The 25316-nt window shown below is 39.2% G+C and overlaps 3 protein-coding genes and 1 pseudogene across 4 annotated transcripts; 3 read left to right on the forward strand and 1 right to left on the reverse strand.

Moving 5' to 3' along the window:
• Nucleotides 1-638: 638 nt before the first annotated feature.
• On the forward strand, nucleotides 639-1916 carry LOC147492280 (uncharacterized). The gene is made up of 2 exons (XM_086567457.1): nucleotides 639-827; nucleotides 1131-1916. The coding sequence occupies exons 1-2, from the start codon at nucleotides 639-641 to the stop codon at nucleotides 1914-1916; spliced, it is 975 nt and encodes a 324-aa protein (XP_086423583.1).
• A 132-nt stretch (nucleotides 1917-2048) lies between these two features.
• On the forward strand, nucleotides 2049-2504 carry LOC147492281 (uncharacterized). The gene has a single exon (XM_086567458.1). It carries the CDS (start codon nucleotides 2049-2051, stop codon nucleotides 2502-2504), a length of 456 nt encoding a protein of 151 aa, XP_086423584.1.
• Nucleotides 2505-4040: 1536 nt separating this feature from the next.
• LOC147492282 (uncharacterized) lies at nucleotides 4041-4886 on the forward strand. Its single transcript, XM_086567459.1, has 2 exons — nucleotides 4041-4325; nucleotides 4434-4886. Exons 1-2 carry the CDS (start codon nucleotides 4041-4043, stop codon nucleotides 4884-4886), a joined length of 738 nt encoding a protein of 245 aa, XP_086423585.1.
• Nucleotides 4887-15730: 10844 nt separating this feature from the next.
• LOC147492283 (B3 domain-containing protein Os01g0234100-like) lies at nucleotides 15731-24762 on the reverse strand (annotated as a pseudogene). Its single transcript, XR_015199439.1, has 8 exons — nucleotides 24448-24762; nucleotides 18625-18680; nucleotides 18368-18521; nucleotides 18063-18270; nucleotides 17052-17079; nucleotides 16599-16901; nucleotides 16049-16204; nucleotides 15731-15966 (listed from the first exon to the last, which is right to left on the reverse strand). The product of XR_015199439.1 is annotated as a B3 domain-containing protein Os01g0234100-like (transcript).
• Between the last annotated feature and the right edge of the window lie 554 nt (nucleotides 24763-25316).

Here is a 25316-nt window from a genome sequence, read left to right on the forward strand (position 1 = left end):
TGCCGTGATTAGACACTTATATGCAAGTCAATAAAATAAGTTGAGTAATATCTTCAATGAGTAATATGTCTTTTTTTTAGATGGGTTTTGTAGTGGCCCATTATATGCCACAGGACTAAGTCAAGGATGACGAGGCAAGGCAAGGTAAACCGGTAGGTTGGGGAGCAGCGGAACTGTGCCGGCGAACCCTAAAGGTAGAAGTGGTCGAGGTACGACGAAGGAAGGCCGTCAGATAGAGGGATCCATGGAGGGTCTAGATCAAGGAGGAATGGGTATATAAAGAAGAGGATGAGGATAGAATAGAGGAGGCCACTCAAGAGAGAAAGGGAGGAGAAAAAGAAAGAAAAAGATAGAGAAATAATTGAGTATTGAGGGCATTTACTTTGATTCTGTTTTATTCTTTGTGACTTATTTGAGGTTCTTACATTTGGCGCCATCTGTGGGGACCAAGCAAGAAAGAGATGGCACCTAAGAAACAAGTAAGGAGACCGAAGAAGGTGGCTACACAGGAACCGATGCCCAAGGTAGTGGTAGGGGAAGAAGGAGATAGAAGAGAGGAATAAGAAGCGGAAGAGACGCAGCTCATGAGAGAAGAGATAGGGAGGTTAAGAGAGGAGAATGATGAATTAAGAAGGGAAATGGAAAGGGAAGAAGAAGGGATGGAGGAAGAGGCAGGCGAGGATACGGAAGAGGAAGAGAACAATGAGCCGAATCTGGTGGAAAATCCGATAACCGGTTTGACGGTTGAGCAGGTGCAAGAAATGATAAACAACGACAGGGAGGCTAACCGGCAGCTGACGAAGAGTCGTGGGGGAGCAGCTAGTCAGGTGATGGCGGGGCTGAGTCGCAACCCATTGGCGGATAGTATTTGGGTTTCGAAAGTCCTAAAGCGGTTCAACCAGCCTAGATTCGAGAGGTACGACGGAAAAGGCGATCCAGCAGACCACATCCTCCATTTTCAGCAGCAAATGCCACTTTGGCAAGAGGCTAGATATGACGGATCGCGATGTATGATGTTCTCGGCTAGCCTGAAAAGGGGGGCGTCGGACTGGTATTATCGGCTACCAGCGGGAGGTATAAGGAGCTTTCAAGAACTGGAATAGGCGTTTATAGACCATTTCATTCATCAGAAAAAGTGGGTTGTGGATATCGCGGCATTATTCAACGTTCAACAAAGATCCATAGAGTCTGTGAGGGAATTCCTATGTCGGTTCAAAGCTGAGACGTTGAAGGTTGAAAACCTGGATGAAAGGACCGCCGTGATTGCATTTGAAAGGGGACTGTGGCCAGGGATAGGAGTACACCAGTCGGTGGCGAAGAACGAGATTGCAACATTGCACAAGCTGTATCTGCGGGTACATAAATATATCCGATATGAGGATAGTATGCAGAAGGAATCCAAGAGATCCGGGAAGGCAGTGTTATCTTTGGAGAAAGACATGGAACCTAGGAAGGCGGATGCGACAGAGAAAAGAAAGGAGGGATACCGCGAATACCCACCACGTGCCGAGAAAAACCGCGAAGGGATTAGAAGGGAGAACAGAGAGAGGAAACCATACCGTGAGGTGGAAGTTACACCGCTGAATAGGTCCTTGAGCGAAATATTACCGCTGATAAAGAACATGCAGGGATATAAGGGGCTGCGGAACACACCCAGAGAGTTACCGGGTAAACCTTTCTGCGCTTATCATCAGATACACAATCATGAGACCGACGACTGTTACGCATTAAAATGGATGGTTCAACGTTTGGTAGAAAAGGGAAGGATGAGAGAGTTTATAAGGGGAGGACAAAATGGGGAGGTGGTACCGCGACAAGATCGAATCCTAGGAACTATCAACGTGATCTTCAGTGGAGAAGTGTTAAGCCATAATGCCCATAGGGACAGAGTGCGAAGAACTGCAAGTATTCAATAGGTTAACGAAGGGGCTGATAGATCGCGAGCAAGAGTGGGGAAAGCAGAGGACAAAGATAGGATCATCTTTAGCAGTGCGGATTTGCGGGCAGTGGATGCCCCCCATGAAGACGCATTAGTCATCACGGTGGCGATGGATAATTATAGGGTGAAACGGGTATTGGTGGATTGCGGCAGTGTTGTGGACCTGTTGTTCAAAGGGGCGGTGGAAGAGATGGGGATTGATCATAGACAGTTGAGGCCGCCATGGACTAACTTATATGGATTCAATGGGAGCATGACTGAGCCAATGGGAGAACTCTTATTACCAGTAACCACATGCCCTGTGACTGTGTTCGCACGGTTCATGGTGGTGGACTCGTCCTCCCAGTACAATGCTATTCTAGGAAGGCGGTGTATTCATGAGATGAAGGTCGTCCCGTTAACTTACTATCTGGTGATACGGTTTCCCTCTCCCATGGGTATGTATGAAGTTCGGGGAGACCAAGTGACGGCCAAAAATAGTCATAGGGGTACAGTTAAACGGTTGATCCGAGGGCCAGATGAGGAGGACTCAAATCCGAGGAAGAGGCAGGCATATCAATTATAGAACGCCGCGGTTGAAAAGAAGGGGGAGGCGGCAACAGGTCTGAAGACGCTGGATGAGATTGAAGTGGTAAATGTTGGAGGGAAAGAGGAGAGGTTTACCGCGATAGGGTCCAGCTTGACGGATGAATGGAAGAGAGAATTGATCCAGTTCTTGTCAGAAAACCAAGACGTGTTTGCTTTGACCATTGAAGAGGTTACGGGGTTGAACCCGGATTTCGCCTGCCATCGGTTACACATGAGAGAGGAGGCAAAGCTGGTCAGGCAAAAGATGCGGAGTATTAGACCAAAGTATGCAACGGGCATTCGCGAGGAAGTGGCGCAGTTGGAAGGAGCCAGAATAATACGAGAAGTAGAGTTCATGGACGGGTTATCCAATGTGGTAGCAGTACCAAAAACGAATGGCAAGGTGCGGATGTGCGTGGATTTCACAGATGTGAATGCCGAGTACCCGAAGGACAGTTACCCCATGTCGCGGGTGGATGAATTGGTGGATAGGACAGCAGGATTTAAAATATTCTTGTTTATGGATGCTTCGATAGGGTACAATCAAGTTGCAATGTACGGGCCAGATCAGGAGAAAATAGCATTTGTGGTAGAAGGCGGCACATATTGCTACACAAGGATGCCGTTTGGGTTGAAAAACGCCGGAGCCATGTTTCAGCGGTTGGGGGAGAAAATGTTCGAAAGCAAGATCAGGAGGGGGATGAAAATATACATCGATGACATGGTAGAGAAGAGCATGTCGGAGAAGGAGCATTTAGACGGATTGAGGGAAATGTTCAGGATCCTGCGGAAATACAATCTAAAGCTGAATCCAGAGAAATGCACGTTTGGGGTGACCACTGGGAAGTTCTTGGGCTACATCGTTACTCATAGGGGAATAGAGGCTAATCCAGAATAGATAATAGCATTGGTAGAGATGTCGTCGCCACAGAACGTCACGGAAGTTCAACGTCTCACTGGGAGGGCCGCGGCATTGAACATATTCATTTCCAAATTATCGGACAAGTGTAGACCGTTATACCGGTTGTTGAGAAGCACACTGGACTTCGTATGGACGCCGGAATGCGAGGACGCTTTTCAACAGCTGAAGAGATATTTGGGTAAAGCCCCATTATTGTCGCGGCCCGAGCAAGGGGAGAAATTATACCTGTATCTAGGGGCCACCGAGTATGCGGTCAATTCTGTTCTGGTCAGACTAGTGGATAGAGTGGAGAGGCCAGTGTATTTCCAAAGCAAGACATTGTTGGACGCCGAGACGCAGTATAGCAGAATGGAGAAATATGCCTTGGCCTTGATCTTTTCCACCATGAAGCTAAAACCATACTTTGAGTCTCATTCGATAGTGGTGGTGACCAACCTGCGGCTTAAACAAGCATTAAGGGCTGAGAAGTCGGGCCGAATGTTGAAATGGGCAGTGATGCTTAGTTCCTACGAGATACAGTATTAGATTAGGACAACGGAGAAAGCACAGGCCGTTGCGGAGTTCTTGGCAGAATTCCCGGTGGAGGACCCAACGTGGGGAGAGGAGATGGTCATGGAGTCAGACAAGGACATGATGCCCGATCAGTTGGATCCTTGGGATAAGCGGAATAGGTTGAGAGTGTTTGCGGATGGGTCAGCTATCGACGCATGCAGCAATATTGGGGTGGTGTTAGTCACGCCGGACAATAACCGGATAGAGTTAACCATGAAGTTGGGATTCACGACATCCAGTAATGAGGCAGAGTACGAGGCCGTTATAGCAAGATTGAGAATGGCGGAAGACCTGGGAGTGAAAGATTTGATAGTATATTCAGATTCCAATTTGGTGGTGTGCCAGGCAAATGGGGGTTTCGCGGCCCGATGTCCAAGAATGGCCAAATACTTGTAGGTAGTTCATCAAAGAGCTAGCAAGCTCACAAAGCTTCAGTTTGTACACCTATGGCAGGGGGAGAATAGACATGTAGACGCTCTGGCATATGTGGTTGCCGCCATGCCGGGGTCTGAGGAAAGGACTATAAAAGTGGGAAGATTGGGGAGGCCGAGCACAGAGGAAATAATGGAGGTGTGCCATGTTGCAAAGGAAGAGGGTGGGTGGATGGAGCCCATCAAACGATTTCTAGAAGGAGGACCAGTGACGGATAGGAACAAGAGAAGGAGGTTGGAGCAAACGTCTCGGAGATATGTGTTGATGGAAGGGGAACTGTATAGGAAGAACTTCAATGGACCGTTGCTGAAGTGTCTGGGGCTGCGATTATCATCAGAGGGTGTTGGCAGAATTGCACGAAGGGAACTGTGGGAGCCACTCCGCGGGGAGGACCACGGCACATCGGTTGCTGACGCAGGGCTATTTCTGGCCTCATATGAAATGGGATGCAGTCGAATTTGCCAAAAGGTGTGACAAGTGTTAGAGATTTGCACAGCGGATATTTGCACCTGCGGAACCCTTGCATAATGTCTCCAGCCCTTGGCCCTTTGCCATGTGGTTGTTGGACATCATGGGGCCACTGCCCATGGCTAGCGACAAAAGAAGGTATATGTTGGCAGCCACAGACTACTTCACAAAATGGATAGAAGCTGTCCCATTACAGCAGATAAAGGAGGCTCAGGTGATTAAGTTTTTATGGGAGAATATTATATGTCGGTTCGGGCTACCATATGTCATCATTGCAGACAATGGGACACAGTTCACAGGGTCAAAGGTGGCAGTGTTCCTTGAAGCCTACAAGGTAAAACAAAGGTTTTCAGCACCCTACAATCCAGAAGGCAACGGGCAGGCTAAATCTTCCAACAAGACGATATTGAACAATCTGAAAAGAAAGATGGAAGATAGGAAGGGCGCATGGGCGCATGGGCCGACGAGTTGAACCATGTTCTGTGGGCTTATAGAACCACTCCAAAGACCACCACTAAAGAGACCCCGTTTGCCTTGGCGTACGGCATTGAGGCGGTGATTCCCGTGGAACTGGTGGCAGCCACTAGGAGAACCAAGGTGGTGGAAGAAGGAACAAACTGGCGCATTTTAGCCGGAGATTTAAATTTTGCAAAAGAGAGAAGAGATTCAGCTCACACCCGTCTGGAAGAGTATCATTGGAGGCTACAGAGGCAATACCACAAGCGGGTCAGACCGCAGAAGTTTAATATAGGGGAACTGGTGCTTCGCTGGGTGACGCCAAGCACTAAGGAGGAAAAGGACGGGAAGTTGGGTCCAAACTGGGAGGGGTCGTACACCATGATGGAGGAAGGGGGGTCAGGAACCTATAAGCTTTGAACAATGGAAGGAAAGCTAATAGCGAGGCCTTGGAACGTAAGAATGTTAAAAAAGTTTTACGAGTAAATGTACTGAAGTTCAGAGCAATGTAAAGAGGGTCCCGAGCGAAGGACTATAGTTGTTTGTAAATATATAAAACTACAACACTTTTGTTTATTATTCGATATTGCTGAATGGGAACGTGAACATAACAGACACGCAGAGCAATGAGAGGGACCCCACCGGGGTCCTAGGGAGAGAGAAACAGCGGAGGGGATGAGCCCTTCGCTGACATCAGCTCTAGAAGGGGACCTGAGCAAGATGAGCTTTTCCAACAGGATGAGCGATCCAGCGGAGCGGGATGAGCCCTCCGCGGACCTCAGATGAAAAGACACATGGGGCAATGAGAGGGACCCCATCTGGCTCTTATAGAGAGAGAAGTAGCGGAGGGGATGAGCCCTTCGTGGACATTAGTTGTGGAACGGATCCTGAGCAAGATGAGCTGTTCCAGCAATATTTGTAATTATGCAGAGTTATAAGATATGAATATTATATCAATCACACATCCAAATTTCTTATAACATGAAAATCCCATACTCCATAAAAAGATAGATCACAACATTGATAAAACCCTTTGACTTCTAATTGTTGTTAAATAATAAAAGTTTGATTAAAGTTTTGTTAGAATGTCTAATAAGGTGAAAATCATACTGAAGCTACTTGAATACCAAGTCATTCCCACTCATACGAAAATAGATAATACTATTTTAAATGCAAAACTATACTTGTTGAACATTCCAACTACATATAATACAACTATGTTTTGAGGTTAGTTCAACGCAATTGTATCCAATTTTTTGATTTGTAGTTAATTATTCATTGAGGTTAGTTCAATACATTTGTTTCCCCTTAATTATACTTTGAGTTAGTTCAGTTCAGTTGCATCCAGTTTTCGATTTCCCGTTAATTATTTTTTTTGGTTAGTTCAATACATTTGCCTCCAATTTCTGATTTCACGTTATTTATTCTTTGAGGTTAGTTCTATGCATTTGCATCTAGTGTCTGACTTCACATTAACTATTCTTTGAGGTTAGTTCTATGCAAAAAAATAATAAATAAATAAATAGGGTTAGTTCATTCAATGCATTTGCATCCAATTTCTAAGAATTCCTGGTGATTTTCTTTAGGTTAGTTTAATGCAGTTGCTTCCAGTTCTTGATTTCTCGTTAGTTATTTTTTGAGAGATAGGTCAATGCATTTGCATACAGTTTCTGATTTCATATTGATTATTCTTTGAGTTTAGATAAACACGATTGCATCCAGTTTTCAATTTTTCGTTGATTATTTTTTTAGATTAGTTCAATGCAGTTGCATACTTGCATCTAGTTTCCGATTTTCCGTTAATTATTTTTTAGGTTAGTTCAGTGCAGTTGCATCGAGTTTCCAATTTTCCTTTAATTATTTTTTGGGGTTAATTCAAAGAATTTGCACCCAGTTTTCGATTTGCCGTTAACTATTATTTGAGGTTAGTTCAATGTATTTGTATCCAGTTTTCAATTTTCCATTAATTAATTATTCTTTGTGGTTAGTTTAACGCATTAGTATTCCGTTTCCAATTTCTCATTAATTATTTTTTGAGGTTTGTTCGTTCTATTTGTATCAGGTTTCTGATTTTCTATTAATTATTCTTCGAGGTTAGTTCGTTGTATTTGCATCCAATATCTGATTTCTCGTTAATTATCCTTTGAGGTTAGTTCAATGCATTTGCATCTAGTCACGATTTTTAGGTTAATTATTCTCTAAAGTTAATACAATGCAGTTGTGTCCAATTTTTGATTTCCCATTAATTATTTTTTAGGTTAGTTCAATGCACTTGCATTCAGTTCCTTATGTCCTATTAATTATTCTTTGAGGTTAATTCAATACATTTGCATCCAGTTTCCGATTTCTCGGTAATTGCTATTTGTAGTTAGTTTGATGTATTTGCATCCATTTTTCGATTTCACGTTAATTATTATTTGGGGTTAGTTCTATGCAAGGAAAAAAAAGGGTTAGTTCCATGCAATTTCATCCAATTTCTGATTTCCTGATAATTATTCTTTAAGAAATCAGATTTCCCGTTAATTATTTTTTAAGGTTAATTCAATGCATTTGCATCCAGTTTTCGTTTTCCTGTAAATTTTTATTCAAGGTCAGTTCTTGCATCCAATTTTTGACTTTCTTTGAGGTTAGTTTGATGTACGTACTTGCATCCAGTTTCCGATTTCCCATTGATTATTCTTTGAGGTTAGTTAAATACATTTGTATCCAAACCAATATTTCGTTAATTATTTTTTGAGCTTAGCTCAATGCGGTTGCATCTAGTTTCAGATTTTCCGTTATTTATTATTTGATCGAGATTCAGTTTTGAATTTCCCGTTATATATTCTTTGTGATTAGTTCAATGCATTTGCATATAATTTTTGATTTTTCGTTAATTATTATTTGAGGTTAGTTCCATGCAAAAAAAAATGTTAGTTTCATGCAATTTCATATAATTATTGATTCTCTTTAATTATTCTTTTATGTTAGTTCAATACATTTGCGTCCAGATCGAACCCGATTTCCAATTAATTATTTTTAGAGATTAGTTCAATGTATTTGCATCCAGTTTCTGATTTTATGTTAATTATTTTTTGGGGTTAGTTAAATACATTTGCATCCAATTTTCGATTGCCAGATAAATATTATTTAAAGTTAGTTCAATGCAATTGCATCCAATTTCTGATTTCTTGTGAATAATATTTTAAGGTTAGTTCAATGCAATGGCATCCAATTTCCGTTTAATTATTCTTTGAGGTTAATTTAATGCATTTGCATATAGATTCCGAGTTCTCGTTAATTATTTTTCGAGGTTAGTTAAATGTAGTTGCTTCAAGTTTTCGATTTTTTGTTAATTATTTTTTGACGTTAGTTTGCATTCAGTTTCCGATTTTTCATTAATTAATTAGGTTAGTTCAATACAGTTGCATCCAGTTTTCGATTTTCCGTTAATTGTTCTTTGAGGTTAGTTCATTGGATTTGTATCTAGTTTCCGATTTCCCGTTAATTAGGTTAGTTCAATGCATTTGCATTCAATTTGTAACGACCCGCCTCATCCTACTACATCGATATTATCCCCACTTAGCCACTGCGTACCTCCAGTAGTGTGAGGTTTTCGGACTCCGGACAACTGCTTCTCAGGAGGTCACCCATCCTTGGATTACTCCCACAGAAGCATGCTTAACTACGGAGTTCCCACGGAATCCGTAGCCAAACGTTCCAGAAAAGGCATCGACGTTAGGATTTAGCTGATTAATTACTTAAGCCCCAGATCTCGAACAGCTTCCTAGATAGTAGAATGCATATTTGGCGCAACTGTCACCCCACGAGTTAGGCGCCTTTCCAGATACCTAACGCAACCTCTGCCCACGGGATATGTGCCTTTTCAGTATATCCCCACGGGATATTGCATTCTACCCACCTTAGGAGAGAGCCGTCCTCGGCTCTGATACCATTCTGTAATGACCCGCCTCATCTTACCATGTCGATATTATCCCCACTTAGCCAATGCGGACCTCCAGCAGTGTGGGGTTTTCGGACTTCAAACAGCTGTTTCCCAGGAGGTTACCCATCCTTGGATTACTCCTACGGAAGCACGCTTAACTACGGAGTTCCCACGGAATCCTTAGCCAAATGTTACGAAAAAGGCCTTGACGTTAGGATTTAGCTAATCAATTACTTAAGCCCCAGATCTCAAACAGCTTCCTAGATGGTAGAATGCATATCTGGCGCAATCGTCACCCCACGAGTTAGGCGCCTTTTCATATACCTGATGCAACCTCTCCCCACAAGACAGGCGCCTTTTCAGTATATCCCCATGGGATATTACACAGTTTATTTCCGATTTCTCATTAATTATTATTTGATGTTAGTTTAGGTTAGTTCAATACATTTACATACAATTTTCAATTTCTCATTAATTATTTTTTGAGGTTCACTACAATTCCATCAAGTTTATGATTTTCTGTTAATTATTCTTTGAGGTTATATAGTTCAATGCATTTGCATCTAGTTTCTGATTTTCCGTTAATTTTTTTTTTTTTTAGGTTATTTCAGTGTAGTTGCATCCATTTTCCGATTTTCAGTTAATTATTCTTTGATATTAGTTTAATGCATTTGAATCTATTTTCTAAGTTTCACTTAATTATTTTTTGAGGTTAGCTCAATGTCTCGAGGCACAAATCTTAGTATGATTAAAACCTTGTAAGTAAACCACTCTAAATAAATCAAACCCTTTTGTAAGACACTTCTTAGAAGCTCAAAACTTTTATGGTTATAGAGGAACTCTAAAATAGCAATAAGTGTCATATATAGCTCTAGACTCTAGCCATACTCTCCTTATGTGTTTTTCTAATAAGAATTATACTAATGGCGTCATAAAACCTCCCTAACTTAACAACGTCAGCTTCTGCACATTAGCACTCAGTCCCTGATTCTTAAATACCTTTTAAGACAGTGGATTCTGCTCCAAAGCTTTCTCGTTTTCCCCGATTCTTATATATAACTTTAAAAAGACGCCTAAATGGACAGCCTCAACTTAATCATCATCCCCTTATTGAGCTTTATGTATTTCCAATGCCTAGCTATAAACACATTGGCAAAGCCTCTTTATTAGTCAACAATGCAACATAATTAAACGTGTGATTTTTTTATTCAATAGTTTCGGCTAATTTCCTATCAACCACACTAAGCTCGCTACTTGCAATAACTGAAGTCGTGGTATTCATTTAAGTTGCTAGCTCATAGTCAAGGGCGGGTTATGATTCTAACTTTGACAAAATATTATTAGCCCTATTTAGATATCCTAAACTATCATTAAACCTGTTCAAACCATAGTAAGCAAATTCCATCAAATATAAAGTCATGGCCAGCGGTAAAGACGACAAACATGAAGTTTAGAACCAAATTATGTGTACGTACTTGTGATGCCTTCTATAAGAGGAGAATACCAACATCTAGTGCTAAAAATCTCAAGCTCGAAGAGAAAATAAAGCGTGGAATGCTCTAATTTCTAGTTATGCTCAAAACGGTATTTTTTAGGATAGCATACAACTCCCACGAGACATGAAACATGCCGGGTTAAACGTAGATGTAGTTACATATAGTGGGGTTGTTTCTTCTCTTGCTCAATATACTATGTCTAGTGATGTCATGAGCATTTTCATTGACATGTTGGATCTGAGCTTGAAGCCAAATGTCGTAACCCTAGCAAGTGTCCTCCCTGCCGGCCAGCAATATCTTTAGTGTAGCTTGATAATTGTAAAGTAATGATACAAAAATCCATGGCTACTCCTACAGGAACATATTGGAATTTGAAAGAAGGCTATTGTATTTGTTTACACCAAATGTAATTCAATGTGTGGCTTCTGTCTTCGAAGATACTACGTACCGAGATGTGATTTCTTGTAGCTCAATGGTTGTAGGATACGTTCAGAATGGCTATTTTTAAGAAGCACATGGAACATTTAGGGAAATGATTACTCATGAAATCCAACCAAATCCTATCTCTGTGATAAACATTATTTCATTAAAGCAATCAGCCAATGCAAAATCCGGAAAAGTCAATGGTCGTGTAAAAGCAATCAGCCCAATCAACCATCTCCCCTTGAAGAAACTAAAGACGATTGAAAACTTCCTAAAAGTTCTTTAGTGAAATTTTCTCTTTCAGTGGTTTCTTATTGATGCATGTAGACTAATAGAGAAGCGAGCATAAAGAGCATGTGGCTCAGATTACTGAGCTGTTGCTGGAAAAGGAGGTTTTACACTAAGAGGACATGATTAGAGTATTGGGGGAACATCCTTGGAAGTCAGATGAGTAGACAAACTACGATAGATTTAGAGATGGATTTATTGTGGAAGAGAAGAGTGTAAAAACCACAGAGGTTGAAAATGCAGACGATGAATCGTCACCGACCTCTTGAACCACAATTTGTGTTTTGTATATGAAATGGGGATTTTCATCATCCCATGTAGGCATTCGTACAGTTCAACATGTTTTCCACAGGAGTACTACTGCAGAACGTTTGTTGTTGTTGTGATTTGATATCTTGGTAATCAAACCCTCGGTAGAGTATTTTTTTTTCTCCGCCAGTATTATTTTTTTACTTTTTTTGCTAAATCTCCAGCATTAATTCATATACATGTACAATCTATTTTACGGGACTAAGGGTCTTTGTAGCAGAAGGGCATGTAGAAAAGTTCTTACTTGCTACAGTTCTATGAGTTCTTTCAAATCATATTCTCTTAGAAGAGCCTTAAACATAGAATAGCCTAGCTTAGAACATATCTCTTTTAGTCTTGAAAAGTACTTTGCTGCTTGCCCTAGTAAAAAAAAAAGGAGATACGCTCTTAACTTTGACAACTTAACCATCTTGAAAATCAAGGAAAGAAAAAGACTACTATAAACGTCCAGCCCAAAGTTGGAAATTCCTTATTTGTCTGATTTTATCTTATTTGTCTCCTACTTTTTCGTAATTAGCTAAAGAGTTTTACAAATATTGGAGACTTTATGAAGGCTCAAAAAATAGAGCCAAGAGGGTACAACTATAATATATATGTTAATTATTATTTCGGAATAGTTCAATAATGCAGTTGCAAACTATTTTCGATTTCATGTTAATTATTATTTAAGGGAATTGAGGCTAGTTCAATGCATTTGCATGCAATTGCATCCAGTTTCCGATTTCCCGTTTATTATTCTTTTAGGCTGGTTTAATACATTTGCATCCAGTTTCTAATTTTCCGTTAATTATTTTTTGAGGTTAGTTCAATGCTGTTGTTCGAGTTTCTGATTTTTCGTTAATTATTCTTTGAGGTTAGTTTGATTCATTTGCATCCAGTTTCCAATTTTCTATTAATTATTACTTGTGGTTAGTTCAATGTAGTTGCATCCAATTTTCGATTTCCCGTTAATTATTCTTTGAGATTAGTTCAATTCATTTGCATCCAATTTTCAATTTCCAATTTCCAGTTAATTATTCATTGTGGTTAGTTCGATGCATTTGCATTTAGTTTCCGATTTTACGTTAATTATTCTTTGAGGTTTGCTATATATACATGATTCACTGTGTGGGATCATCAGAGAATTCTAACTGCATTTGTTTTAAAAAAAAAATTGTAATTGATTGCTATGAATATAACTAATTAAGAATTGACTGCATTAGATATTTTTTATTTAATGGTTAAAAGGGATAATTCTTACAATATACATAGTTGAATCTTTTCCTCAAAGTAGATAATAAATCCATCAAATAGTAATGGTGAATTTTGAATACTCTTGGTAAAATCTAGACCAATTGAGACAGAGTACATGGATCATGAGTTTACGTTAGAATGCAACTCAAATATTGGTACGGTAAAATAGTGGAGTCAACTCTAAAGCAAGGGAAATCCCAATTTCATTTTGGGTTTTGAATGTGCAATAGTAACACAGTGCACGTAGATAAAAATTGTTTCGTGTCCCTCCTTCTCAGGCAACTTTGCATTGTGATTTACTCTGTTGCCAGTCTTAGTAAGCATGACATCTTTCTTAATGAATCCCCTGTGAACGAAATAAGTAGTAATAACTTCTTCTTTGTGTTATCTTGATTTTGCTGGATTTTTCATTCACCTACATCATGTTTAAAAGTTTAATATAAGTATACAACATACATCTTACCCCATACTTAAAACTCGCCTCAAGTTAACTGATTTCCTTTTTCTTTTTGCCTCTTTCCATTTCCTATTAAACTGAACTATATGGAGTCTACACTCTAGATATAGTAGTGCATATGAAAATAGAAATTGAGAATTAGTCACCTGTTAGCGTCTAACAAACCCTACCTATACACTTATCCATAGCCTATATTTCTTTTGGTCCTACATCTCATTTGTGGTCTGTGTGTCCCTTGTAGACCAATTTCCTAAAACATAAACCTACATATATATTTTGATAGTGTTTACTACCACAATGTTTTTTTCTCTAGTGATTATTTACTGCGAAGTACTTTACATATTTTACATAATTACCTAACTGGTCTATAATGCATCCAACTATCCATTTAATAAAAGAGTTTAAGAATATGTAACGATCCAAATTGTGATTAAGCGTCAACTCTCTAAGCAAGTTGATTGAAAGTTGCTAGCAAAAAATGACATTGGATAAAAATTGAGATTGATGTATAAACTATCAGCCAGAATCATCAAAACATGTTAAGAGTTAGCAACACATTTACAATTTCAAGTTCCACTACCTCTTTTAATAACTTGTAACTTTAAAGCACATAAGAAATGGAAGTCACTCTACTGCTCCCATAAGCGTAGTTTGATTTGAAGTGTCGCAATGTCGGAGAAGAAAGTAACCATCCAAAATTTGCAATTACAAACAATAATCATAGTCCCATAGACAATTTGATAATGGAAAGCTTCACCATATATCAAATTCTCCGAAGACACAAACACATGAAGAAGCTCGAGCTGTATACGATCTGATCTAATATCTTAACCAAACTTGCTAAATTTTGTTTATTTATTTATTTTTTACTTTTTCAGTATTGAATAATGATTGAAGTATATTGACTCCTCTTGGTGAGGTTTAAGAGAACTTGGTAATAGGGAGAATAATGATGGAAGTATATTAACTTCTCTTAGTGAGGTTAAAGAGAACTTGGTAATAGAGAGAAGCTTTCCTTTCTAGTTTGAGACAACGCAAGGTTTTTCCTAAATTTTGTAATTAGTTTAAGTGTTGTGAAAATATTAGAGTCTCTGTGAAGGCTCTAAAAAATAGAGCCAAGAGGGTATAGCTATAATATATATCTATTAAGTATTAAGTATAACCATCCACCAAGTGGTTGATGCCCCTAAAAGCTTGCATAATTTATGTACATAGGTTTTATCACTTGGTTGTTTTGGGCTGACGGATTTTGTTATTGATTTCTCTCGATCTATATCAAGTTACCAACTTGTGTTTAAGTGTTATATTCATGTGCTTTATACTATGTTGGATTAAATCGAGCTTTATTTTGGCTTTTAGCTCAAATTACATCCAAAGCTGAGATGAAACTCAGGTGGATAGTTAAAACTTCCGTGTGATGGGTTGGATTTGGAGTCAACTCAATAGCAACCCATCTATACATCTAGCTTGGGCCTAAGATGATCAAGCCTATAAAAACTGTAAGGTAAATCTAACTGAAAATACAAATTTCTTATACAACCCATATTGTAGCGTTCATGGACATGTACTAAATTTGGTTGCTCTATCAATGTCTTGGCCATTCCATTCCACACCAAGACCAAACAATGAGTCATAAACCTAGAAGCTAAACTTATCCAATAAAACGATAATAAATGTCCAACAAAGAAGCTGTCAATCCCTTATTTGTCTGATTTTCCTTAGTGTCAATTCCTTATTTGTCAGATTTTTCCTTAAAAATCTCATATTTTTTTTGGAATTAGCCCAAGTGTTTGGCAAATATTAGAGACTCTATGAAGGCTCAAAAAATAGAGCCAAGAGAGTATAGCTATAATATATATCTAAGGACAAGCTAACCAGCAATTTTTTTTACACGTCTTAAAATAAAAAATGAAAATGATTATCGAAAAAAAAAATGAAAAATGCCAAATACAGCCTCAGATTATAAGACTCTTTGCTTCTTCCAGATATTGCATTAGTTTTCAAATCAATCTCTTCTTCTATATTGTTTGGACTTTGGACTACAATAAGTTCAGTAAAGAGAAAAGCTGGAAAGACCAAAATGAAAATGAACCATGTATTCGTGATTAGCATTCAAAATAGTTACAAACTTAAAGTCCTCCTGTATACCACAGCAGCTAATTCCTAAAGGCAGATGTACTTACTACTCAAGATTTACAAAAACGCAACTATTACAAGTATTGTAAAAGTTTGCTAAACCTAAAATTGTGACATACGAAGATTTTCACCAAGGGCAATTGGCCTCTGCCTCATACTTCAGCTCATGACTTCTAGCTTTTGTTTTCAGAGATTTAGTCAACTTTTTAGAGGCCTTCTCTAATTTAGAAACTTTAGCTTTCACATTTCTCAACTCGTCTTGCACACAAGCTTGCTCAAGTATCGCTACACTATAGCATTTTGAGGACATCTCATATTCAATGGAAATACTCAAAAGCCGTTGTCCTTGAGCACTTAAAAACCCTACATTCATTCCCAGATGCTCAAGGCGCTTTCAAATTTCTGTCCCATGCTGCAAAATCAACTCCAGAGTTACTTAGCTTACTGGATTTTATATCATCAGCAATGTCTACAGCTTGAGATATTGCACCAGCAGCCAACTTCGTACTGATGCCTTCTAGAAGCTTGTCATGAAGAAATGCATTTTGACTGCAGCAGATGCTATACTACTTTGTCCGTGTATCCTTAGAGAACTCCGAGTCTATCATCAAACCAATGTTTTGAAAACCGAACCGGTAATCGAACCGATTTTTTGTTAAAATGGTTCAACCATAGTTCGACTCGGTCGGACCGATTTATGTTTATTTAGTAAATTTTTTAATAATTACAATAATAAAATAAATAAATACATGTTTTAATTCAATATTAATTGGTATTATGTATCAAAATAAATTTCTTATACAAGAAATACATAGTAGTATGTTGGTTTGGAGTTTGGATTATCTTGTTTAGGTGTTAGGTTCAACTCCCCACATTATTAATTTTTCAAAAAAAAAATTATATAAAGATAATCCGGTTTGGAACTGAACCGGTTCGCCGGTTCAACCACGGTTTAAGCTTAGACTGAGAGTCCGACTATAAACTCAAGTTTTAACTGAACCGAATCGAAAATTTATCGGTTCCGGTCGGACCCCGATTCAACCACCGGTCCGGTCCGATCCGGTTTTCTAAACACTGCATCAAACCGTTCACTGTAATGTCGAAGCTCTCTATATTCTCCACGTCTTTGAACTCCACAGTGTGTTCCAAAAATTCGATACCTTCAAGAACTTCTGAACATACATCTTCATCTTCACTGTCACTTCCAGACATTTCCCATGGTGGGGGTTGAAGTGCAGGACATGCAGCAGCCTTTTGACATTTTCGTGCCGTTCTTTCACAAGCCTTGATTCTCTTACCTGCTTAGTTTATTTTTTTATCATGATGATTTTATTAAAAAATGCTTTATGTAAAGACCACTCAATATCCATCTACAAATGAAGAATAAGAGGGGAAAATATGCAAAGCAACATACTTTGATTAATACGCTTCTGACCCATCAATTGCACCTAGACCGTAAGCCCTTATGATGTACACCTACCATAACGGCAAGGAGAACGAGAATCAGTAAAATTCCATCTCTTGTACTGTACTTAACTCCATATTTCAGCCAAAACAATTTAGCTCAACTATAATGACCAATTAGATGAAGTTTTTGACAGCATCCGTGTCGTGGATAAACAATTGCGGAAACAACGTTATCCACTACAAATAGATCAATCCTACACAAAGATTGATCTTTCTCACTAGACAAGACTTCAACGCCCTCCAAGTACTATCCCAACACTTCCCAATATCAATTAACTAGCATATAAAATAAAGAGACTAATGCAAAAGAAAACAAACCACAAGACACGGATATAACGTGGTTAGACAATATGTCTACGTCCACCGGTAAATTCTGAACTTTACTAGGTGCACAGAGTATCAGGTTACAAGAGCTATCAATTCACTCACAAAGAATAAACACTCACTCTCAATCTTTCTCTCTGTTCTAGTATTGGTTAGGTTAAGTTTTTCTTTAGAAAATTTTTGTTTTGTATTGTTTCCGAAACTGTCGAATTTCGGCTGAATTACAGTGGAGCACGGGCACGCCCTTGTCCAGGCATAGTTTGAGCGCGCACCTGACAACCTGTTTCGTTTCTCTGAGCCAAAAATTTGGCCAAGTAAGAAAAAAAATGCCAAGAAGAGAAAAAACTCCTTTTTCTCTACAATCCGTATAGGTCAGAAGTCTCTTAAAGGGATGGATAGTTCTACTGCTTAAGCCAATAGCCCAGTATAGGTCTCTGATCACAAAAGTGGGACAGTTTCGTGGTGGTTCCTTACCCATTACACTTTTCCTGATCACAACTGCTGATATTTAACATTAGAGCATTTAACGATAAGATGCTTCTCTCAACTGAACTAGCAATGAACTGAAAGGCTCGACTCTTCTGGATTATGTGAGCATGAACGGAGATAAATTTATAGGATCATCAAAAGGCGATCATGGGTGGAATAAAAGGTAGCAAAAATATCACCTTAAATACATTAGGTTTAACTAACTGGAAGATTAATGCATCTCCCTCAACCAATCCATGAGCAATAGAGAACTCTCTCCATCCAGCACTCAGACCAGTTTTTTTCGGCAATGAACTTAGCTGAAATCTCTTCCTGGTTCTCTTCAATCAAAGTCAACACATCATCCTGTTTTGGAAAGTGTAAACTGCAAAATTGTGCAGGAAGTCCCTGATAACAAAACAGCTAGCAGTAAGTTTCTCTAAAATTCCATCTGTCTATCTATGTTGTACAACCAGATGTGCCCTTGAAAGATCGAATGCATTACCAGCCAGAATCCACTCGCAACATGTGATCGGAGCATAGTTTTCACAAAGCTAGGATACTCATCAGGCTCCAGATTTGCTTGAACTTCTTCTGCCCGTTCTAGAGCGCATCGCACAGCTTTATCATGATCATCCAGTGCTTGATTATTTTTATATCTTCAAGTGAAACAGGAAATTAGACATTGCAATTAACTCCATGGAAACAGAAACTTTGTTGCATAAGGGAAGAAACTGAAGCAGTTTGGGTAGAATTGCAGACCTGGGAGAAGTTTCAGTTTGATCGGAAACCATCTGTTCAGCTTGATTGAAAACTACCTGTTCAAACATCACAAGAGGTTAGTACTGTATATCAAACAAGTCCAGATGAAGAATGAATTGAAGGCAATGCATTTTAGTAGTCAAAGTTTTAATGGAGTCACGCCTTAAACAATTGATGAAAGGCTTAATGTGGGAGAAGTCAGAGAAGGCGCGGCGCGCTCAGGTTGCACATGATAAAGGCGCGGGCGCGCCCTAATCGGTTTTGACAGAGGTTTGATAGATTCGTATGGTTTCTATAAAGTAAAGTCTCCAATCCTTTTAGAAACAAGAGACACGAATATGCACTCATGTTGTGCTATATAAACACCTCTGTAACACAAACCAAAATTAATCAAACAATAAACCTTTCTTCTCCTGTGGACGTAAGTTGCCGCATTGGCACCAAACCACTATAAATTCTTGTGTTTGTCTATTTAATTAGTTGTTTAATTCTACATGGTATTAGAGCGGAGCGCTTAATCACTCCTCTAAATCAATCTAGATAAATACAATACACTATGTCATATCCAAAACCAAACCCAAAGTTTGCTATTACAACAGAGACTGATTCTAATCCTGGTTGGAAGTTGTTATCAATTTTCTTGAATGGAACAAACTATATACCTTGGTCTAGGGCTGTTTCGCTATCTCTGGGTGGCAAGAGGAAATTAGGGTTCATTAATGGTTCAAAGGTGTGTCCTGCCATTGATGATACCGAATTTGAGAATTGGGTTTCCAATGATCAGCTTGTTCGATCTTGGTTACTCAATTCTATGTAGTCAACTATTGTTGGAATTTTTACTTTCTCTGATTTTGCAAAAGAGATGTGAGATTCAATTGTAGATTTATACGGAAACCAGAACAATTCTGCCCGTGTTTTTGAACTTCAACTCACAATCGGTGTTTTGCAACAAAGTGAGAAGACTTTTACATAACACCTTGGGAATTTGAAGAAATTATGGGATAAGTTAAACATATATCGTCCACACACCACAGATGCTAAGACTCTTTTGAAACGGGTTGAAGAGGATAAAATCTTCACCGTATTTCCTAGTCTTAAACCAGAATATGAGAATCTGGAAAGCAATATTCTAATGGAAAGCACTCTTCCAACACTTGCTGCTGTTTGTGTAACTATTCAAAGAGAGGAAACAAGGAAGAAAACCATTAACTCCGAGGTGAAGTCCTCAATCTCTGAATCTTCTGTATTACTTGTAGAAAACGATTTTCGAAAGAAGTCACAGGGATTTGAAAAAGGTAAAGGAAAACGAGAACCGTCTCACTGTGATCATTGTGGAAAGACCTAGCACACCAAGGACCGTTGTTGGGAGTTATATCCACATATGGAAAAGGAAAATGAACTGTCCAAGAAAAAGCATGTAGCAGTAGCTGAGACATCAATGTCCAACTCAGAAATTAGTCATCAGTTGAGTCAAATTCTCCAACAACTCACTAAGTCCATGCCATCTAGCAAAGGTCAGTCTGTCTCAACTCATGTGTCAGGTAATTTACATGCCTATTTTACTATGCCAGAAAATAGTAACTCATGGATAATTGATTCGGGGGCTACTGATCATATGGCTAATTGCCCTGCCTCTGTCCATAATTTTGTGTCCAAAATCGACAAACATAATATTTCCATAGCCAATGGATCCACCGTTCCCATCCTAGGTAGTGGTCAAGTGAAGTTTTTTAATCAAAGTCTCAAGAGTGACGCTCTAGTTGTTCCTTCTTTCCCTGTCCAACTTCTATCTGTTGGCAAACTTACAAATTCTTTAAATTGTGATATCATTTTTTCTCCTAACTCTGTCGTTTTTCAGGATCGAAAGTCGAAGAGGACGATTGGTGAAAGAATTTATTCTAATGGACTTTATTTGTTGAAGTCGAATAAAAAGGCGTGTCAAGCTAGTGGGTTACTTGAGAGTCGCATTTTGCATAAAAGACTTGGGCATCCATCTAGTCATGTCTTGTCAAATTTGTTTCAGCATGTTTCTATAAACTCTGATGATGTTTGTGATGTTTGTCAATTGTCTAAACAAACTCGTTTACCTTTTCCACACTTTAATTCTGTGTCTAATAAGTTGTTTGAGTTAATTCACTCTGATTTATGGGGACCTGCTCCCGTTAATTCTTATGATGGCTATAAGTATTTTGTGTTGTTTATTGATGATAAATCTCGTGCTACATGGTTATATTTGTTGAAATCGAAAACTGAGGTTGTGAATGTATTCAAAGACTTTCATACTATGATTACTAATCAGTTTGGTGCAAAAATCAAGATGTTTAGATCTGACAATGGCACTGAGTTTTGTAAAGGTCTGCATTACACGAGTACCTACCGTGAGCCGAGGGGATAATTCATCAAACTAGCTGTGTTGGCACACCTCAGCAGAATGGCATGGCTGAAAGAAAGAACAGACACCTTTTGGAGACCACTCGTGCTCTTATGTTGGGCATGAATGTTCCTAAGCAATACTGGTCTCATGGTGTCTTAACTGTTGCTTATTTGATTAATTGTCTTCCTAGTCAGGTTCTCGATTTTAAATCCCCATTGGAAGTGCTCAAATCTAGGCCGCTAGATCTCTCTCATCTGCGAGTGTTTGGGTGTGTTTGTTATGTGCATCAGCAAGCTATTCATCGAGATAAATTTGATGCTCGGGCTACTCGATGTATTTTTGTTGGTTATTCTACCACACAGGAAGGCTACATATGTTACAATCCGGCGACAAGAAAATTGGTTGTCTCTCGTGATGTACGATTTGTGGAATCTGAAGCTTTCTTTCACGATTCAGCTGTGCCTGGGAATCAGTCCCAGGGGGAGTGTTTGGTAGATTTGGTACCTCTCCTAGCTGTTACGGCCGATTTGGCACCTCTCCCAACAGTTGGTGAAGGCAGTGTTCCTGTCCCAATGGTTGGAGAAGGGGTTGGAGAAGGTATAGTTCCCGCTGCTGAAGAATTGGGTTCTACTGAAACAAGGGGGCGGGCGCACTCCCAGACTGAGCCTACTGAGGCACGGGCGTGCTCTAGTCTTCGTCCATGTTTAGTAGAAGAGGCGCGGGCGCGCTCCTAGACTGAACCAACTGAGGCGCGGGGGCGCTCTGGTCTTCGTTCATGTCCAGTAGAAGAGGCGCGGGCGCGCTCCCAAAATGAGCAAACTGAGGCGCGGACGCGCTCTAGTGCTCCTCCAGTTTCTCGACAATCTGAACGAGAGAGACGACCTCCAATAACTCTCAAGGATTACTATAAATCTAATAGAGATCGAACTGCATCCTCCAGTGATTCACAGGAATTTTTATTCCTTGCATGACGTTCCATATCCGCTACAGGAGTATATAACATATGCGTGAATATCACTTCATCTCATCATGCTTTCTTAAGTACAGTCAATGATGTGCAAGAACCCAAGAACTTTAGATAAGCTAACTCTCGTCCAGTATGGAAAACAGCGATGCAAGAAGAACTTCGTGCTCTAGACGAAAATAAAACTTGGGAGATTGTTATGCAACCTTATGGAAAGAAAACAGTTGTCGTTGGGTATTCAGAAACAAGTTCAACAGTGATGGTTCCTTAGAGAGGTCTAAAGCTCAACTCGTTGCAAGGGGATTTACCCAAATATATGGTCAGGACAACAGGGAGACTTTTGCACCAGTTGCAAAGATGAACACATTTAGAGTTCTTGTATCTCTAGCTGTAAATCAAGATTGGAAATTGTTTCAGATGGATGTGAAAAATGCATTCTTACACGGAGATCTTAAAGAAAAAGTATATATGAGCATCCCACCTGGACATCCGAAGGAGACTAAGGTTGGATTAGTATGCAAGTTAAAAAAGGCTATCTATGAACTTAAACAATCTCCACGAGCGTGGTATATATGCCAAGCTCAGTTCTGTTCTAGATATGATCGGCCTTAAACGAAGTGATGTTGATCCTTCCTTATTTGTTAAATCTAGCAGGTCAGGGCGTCAGGCTTGGTTATTGTTCTTATTTATGTTGATGACATAGTTATCACGGGTAATGACCATATCAAAATCTCTAAGCTCAAGGAGTTACTGCACAAGAAATTTTCCATCAAAGATCTGGGTATTATGAAGTACTTTCTTAGGATCGAGATTGCTTATTCAAAGAGAGGCATATTTCTTAATCAAAAAAAATATGTGTTGGATCTTTTGAGTGAAGCAGGTAAGCTGGGGGTAAAACCATCTGATTCTCCAACTGACAGTAGAGCCAAGTTGGACAACACCGGTGATCTTCTTACTGACATTGGTCAGTATCAGCGATTAGTTGGTAAGCTGATATATTTAACTATTATCCGACCAAATATTTCTTATGCAGTAAGCTTGGTCAGTCAATTATTGCATGCTCCAAGGACTCCACATATGAATGCAGTTTCTAGAATACTACAATATCTAAAAGGGTCGCCAGGCAGAGGTATTTAGATGCGGAAAAATGGGCATACATCTATTAATGCTTATACAAATGCTGACTTGGCAGGATGTCCAGTTGATCGGCGGTCGACTTCCGGTTATTGTACCTTTGTGGGAGGTAATTTAGTCACTTGGAAGAGCAAGAAACAGAATGTAGTGGCTCGTTCTAGTGCAAAAGCTGAGTACAGGGCTATAGCTTCCACCACCAGTGAAATTATATGGCTTCGCGCTCTTCTGAAGGATTTGTGTTTCAGGTTGCATCTGCCAACTATATTTTACTGTGATAATCAAGCTACTATGCACATTGCTGCAAATCCGGTGTTTCATGAGAGAACTAAGCATATTGAAGTTGACTGCCATTTTGTGCGTGAAAAAGTCAGTCTAACATTGTCACTACCTCCTTTGTTCGAAGTGACCAACAGCTTGCAGACATTTTACCAAGAGACTTCCAGCTTCCAAGATCCATGATATTCTCTCCAAGTTGGGTTCGCTAGATATTTTCGCACCAACTCATTGAAGGGGAGTATGGGAGAAGTCAGAGAAGGCATGGGCACACTCAGGTTGCACATGATAAAGGCGCGGGCGCGCCCTAGTCAAGTTTGACAGAGGTTCGATAGATTCGTATGGTTTCTATAAAGGAAAGTCTCCAATCTTTTTAGAAACAAGAGACATGAATATGCACTCATGTTGTGCTATATAAACACTTCTGTAACACAAACCAAAATTAATCAAGCAATAAACCTTTTTTCTCTTTTGGACGTAGGTTGTTGCATTGGCACCGAACCACTATAAATTCTTGTGTTTGTCTCTTCAATTAGTTGTTTAATTCTACACTTAAGAATCAGAAACTTAGTCAAGCAGCTTGATGTAAGGAATATTCATGTGTGATACTAAAACCAAAATGACAAGAGTAACATTGAATTCCAAAATAAGAAACTTACTAATTATACACCGAAAATGCATGTGCAGCACCTTCCAAGAAACTCTATGCATTCTATATTACAAGTGTTGTCCAAATTGACTCTCAGAACATCTTTCCATTCTTATAACTGTTTCCTATGAACACACTTAAAAACAATAATAACAACTGGTATTCAAGAAACCATAGTGTTAAAAATTGAGTTAAACTTGACACAGAAAAACAGGACACGTTTTAATAATTAAGTATAAAAACATCAAGAAAAAAGGAAGCAAAGTTAAAGTAGATGCATCTTAAGAACATAAATAATTGCAGTACGTACTTTCATCTATCACCAAAGAAATCAAGAAAGAAAACCCAGCAACCCCTCTAAAGAATGCAGTACACAAGAAAAGCAATGACTCGAAGTCTAAAGAAAGGGGGTGAGAGAAAAAAGCAAACCATGGAAAGGGGTTTTGGAGTGGTACTGGTTGTAGAGGAGCAGTTACTTCTTCTTCTTCTTGACCGAGAAAACTGAGCCAGAGTCATTTCGTCATCATAATCTTCCTCCTCATCTTCTTCTTGTCTATCATCATCATCTGATTCTATCTCTATTATCTCATTCTCAGTCACAGACATTACTGGTTCTTTGCAAGAAAAGTTGACATGCAAAGAAAAAGCAGAGAGGTATGAGGGACAGACGTAGTTGAGGAGAGAAAGAGCGGACCGTTTTTTCTTATAAATTTTGAAAAATAGAACAACTGACTCTCGTACGTACGTACGTACCACTACCCCCATTTGCCGCCAATGCTCCTTTTTCGCAAAATTTGCCTTATTTGTGTTAGATGTGGTGGGTCATGGGTGGGACCTTTCTTATTTACATTTTACAAGAGCACGAGCGCATATGTAATTTCCTTTTTTCTCGCCACTTCTTTTAGTTCTTACACACATAGAATTCTCCAATGCCATCTGAGCTTTTAAAACGTGAAAAATGAGAACGTATTGCTAGTAAAATGTGGACATGATGAAGATGTGTGGGCTATGAAGAACACCAACATTCATTCTTTTGGTTTGGGTACCCATATATATGGACATCAGTTTTTGTTTCTGTTTAGTCTAGGCAGAAAAATGCTTGTAAAAGGGAAATATATAGATATATAGAAGTAATTATTGTCTTCTAGTAAGTCAAAAGCAATTTTGAAGAGGCTGAATGCTTGCAGGCAACCCACTCGGCTAGCATTTTTTGAAGAGTCTCCAGGAATGTGCAACACTAGCACTCAAGCTGAACAGAAGTAGTTTCTTCACATTCAATGGGGGCATCAAGGCTTCAA

The sequence above is a fragment of the Coptis chinensis genome, chromosome 6 (assembly GCF_015680905.1).
Source record: "Coptis chinensis isolate HL-2020 chromosome 6, ASM1568090v1, whole genome shotgun sequence".
NCBI lineage: Eukaryota > Viridiplantae > Streptophyta > Magnoliopsida > Ranunculales > Ranunculaceae > Coptis > Coptis chinensis.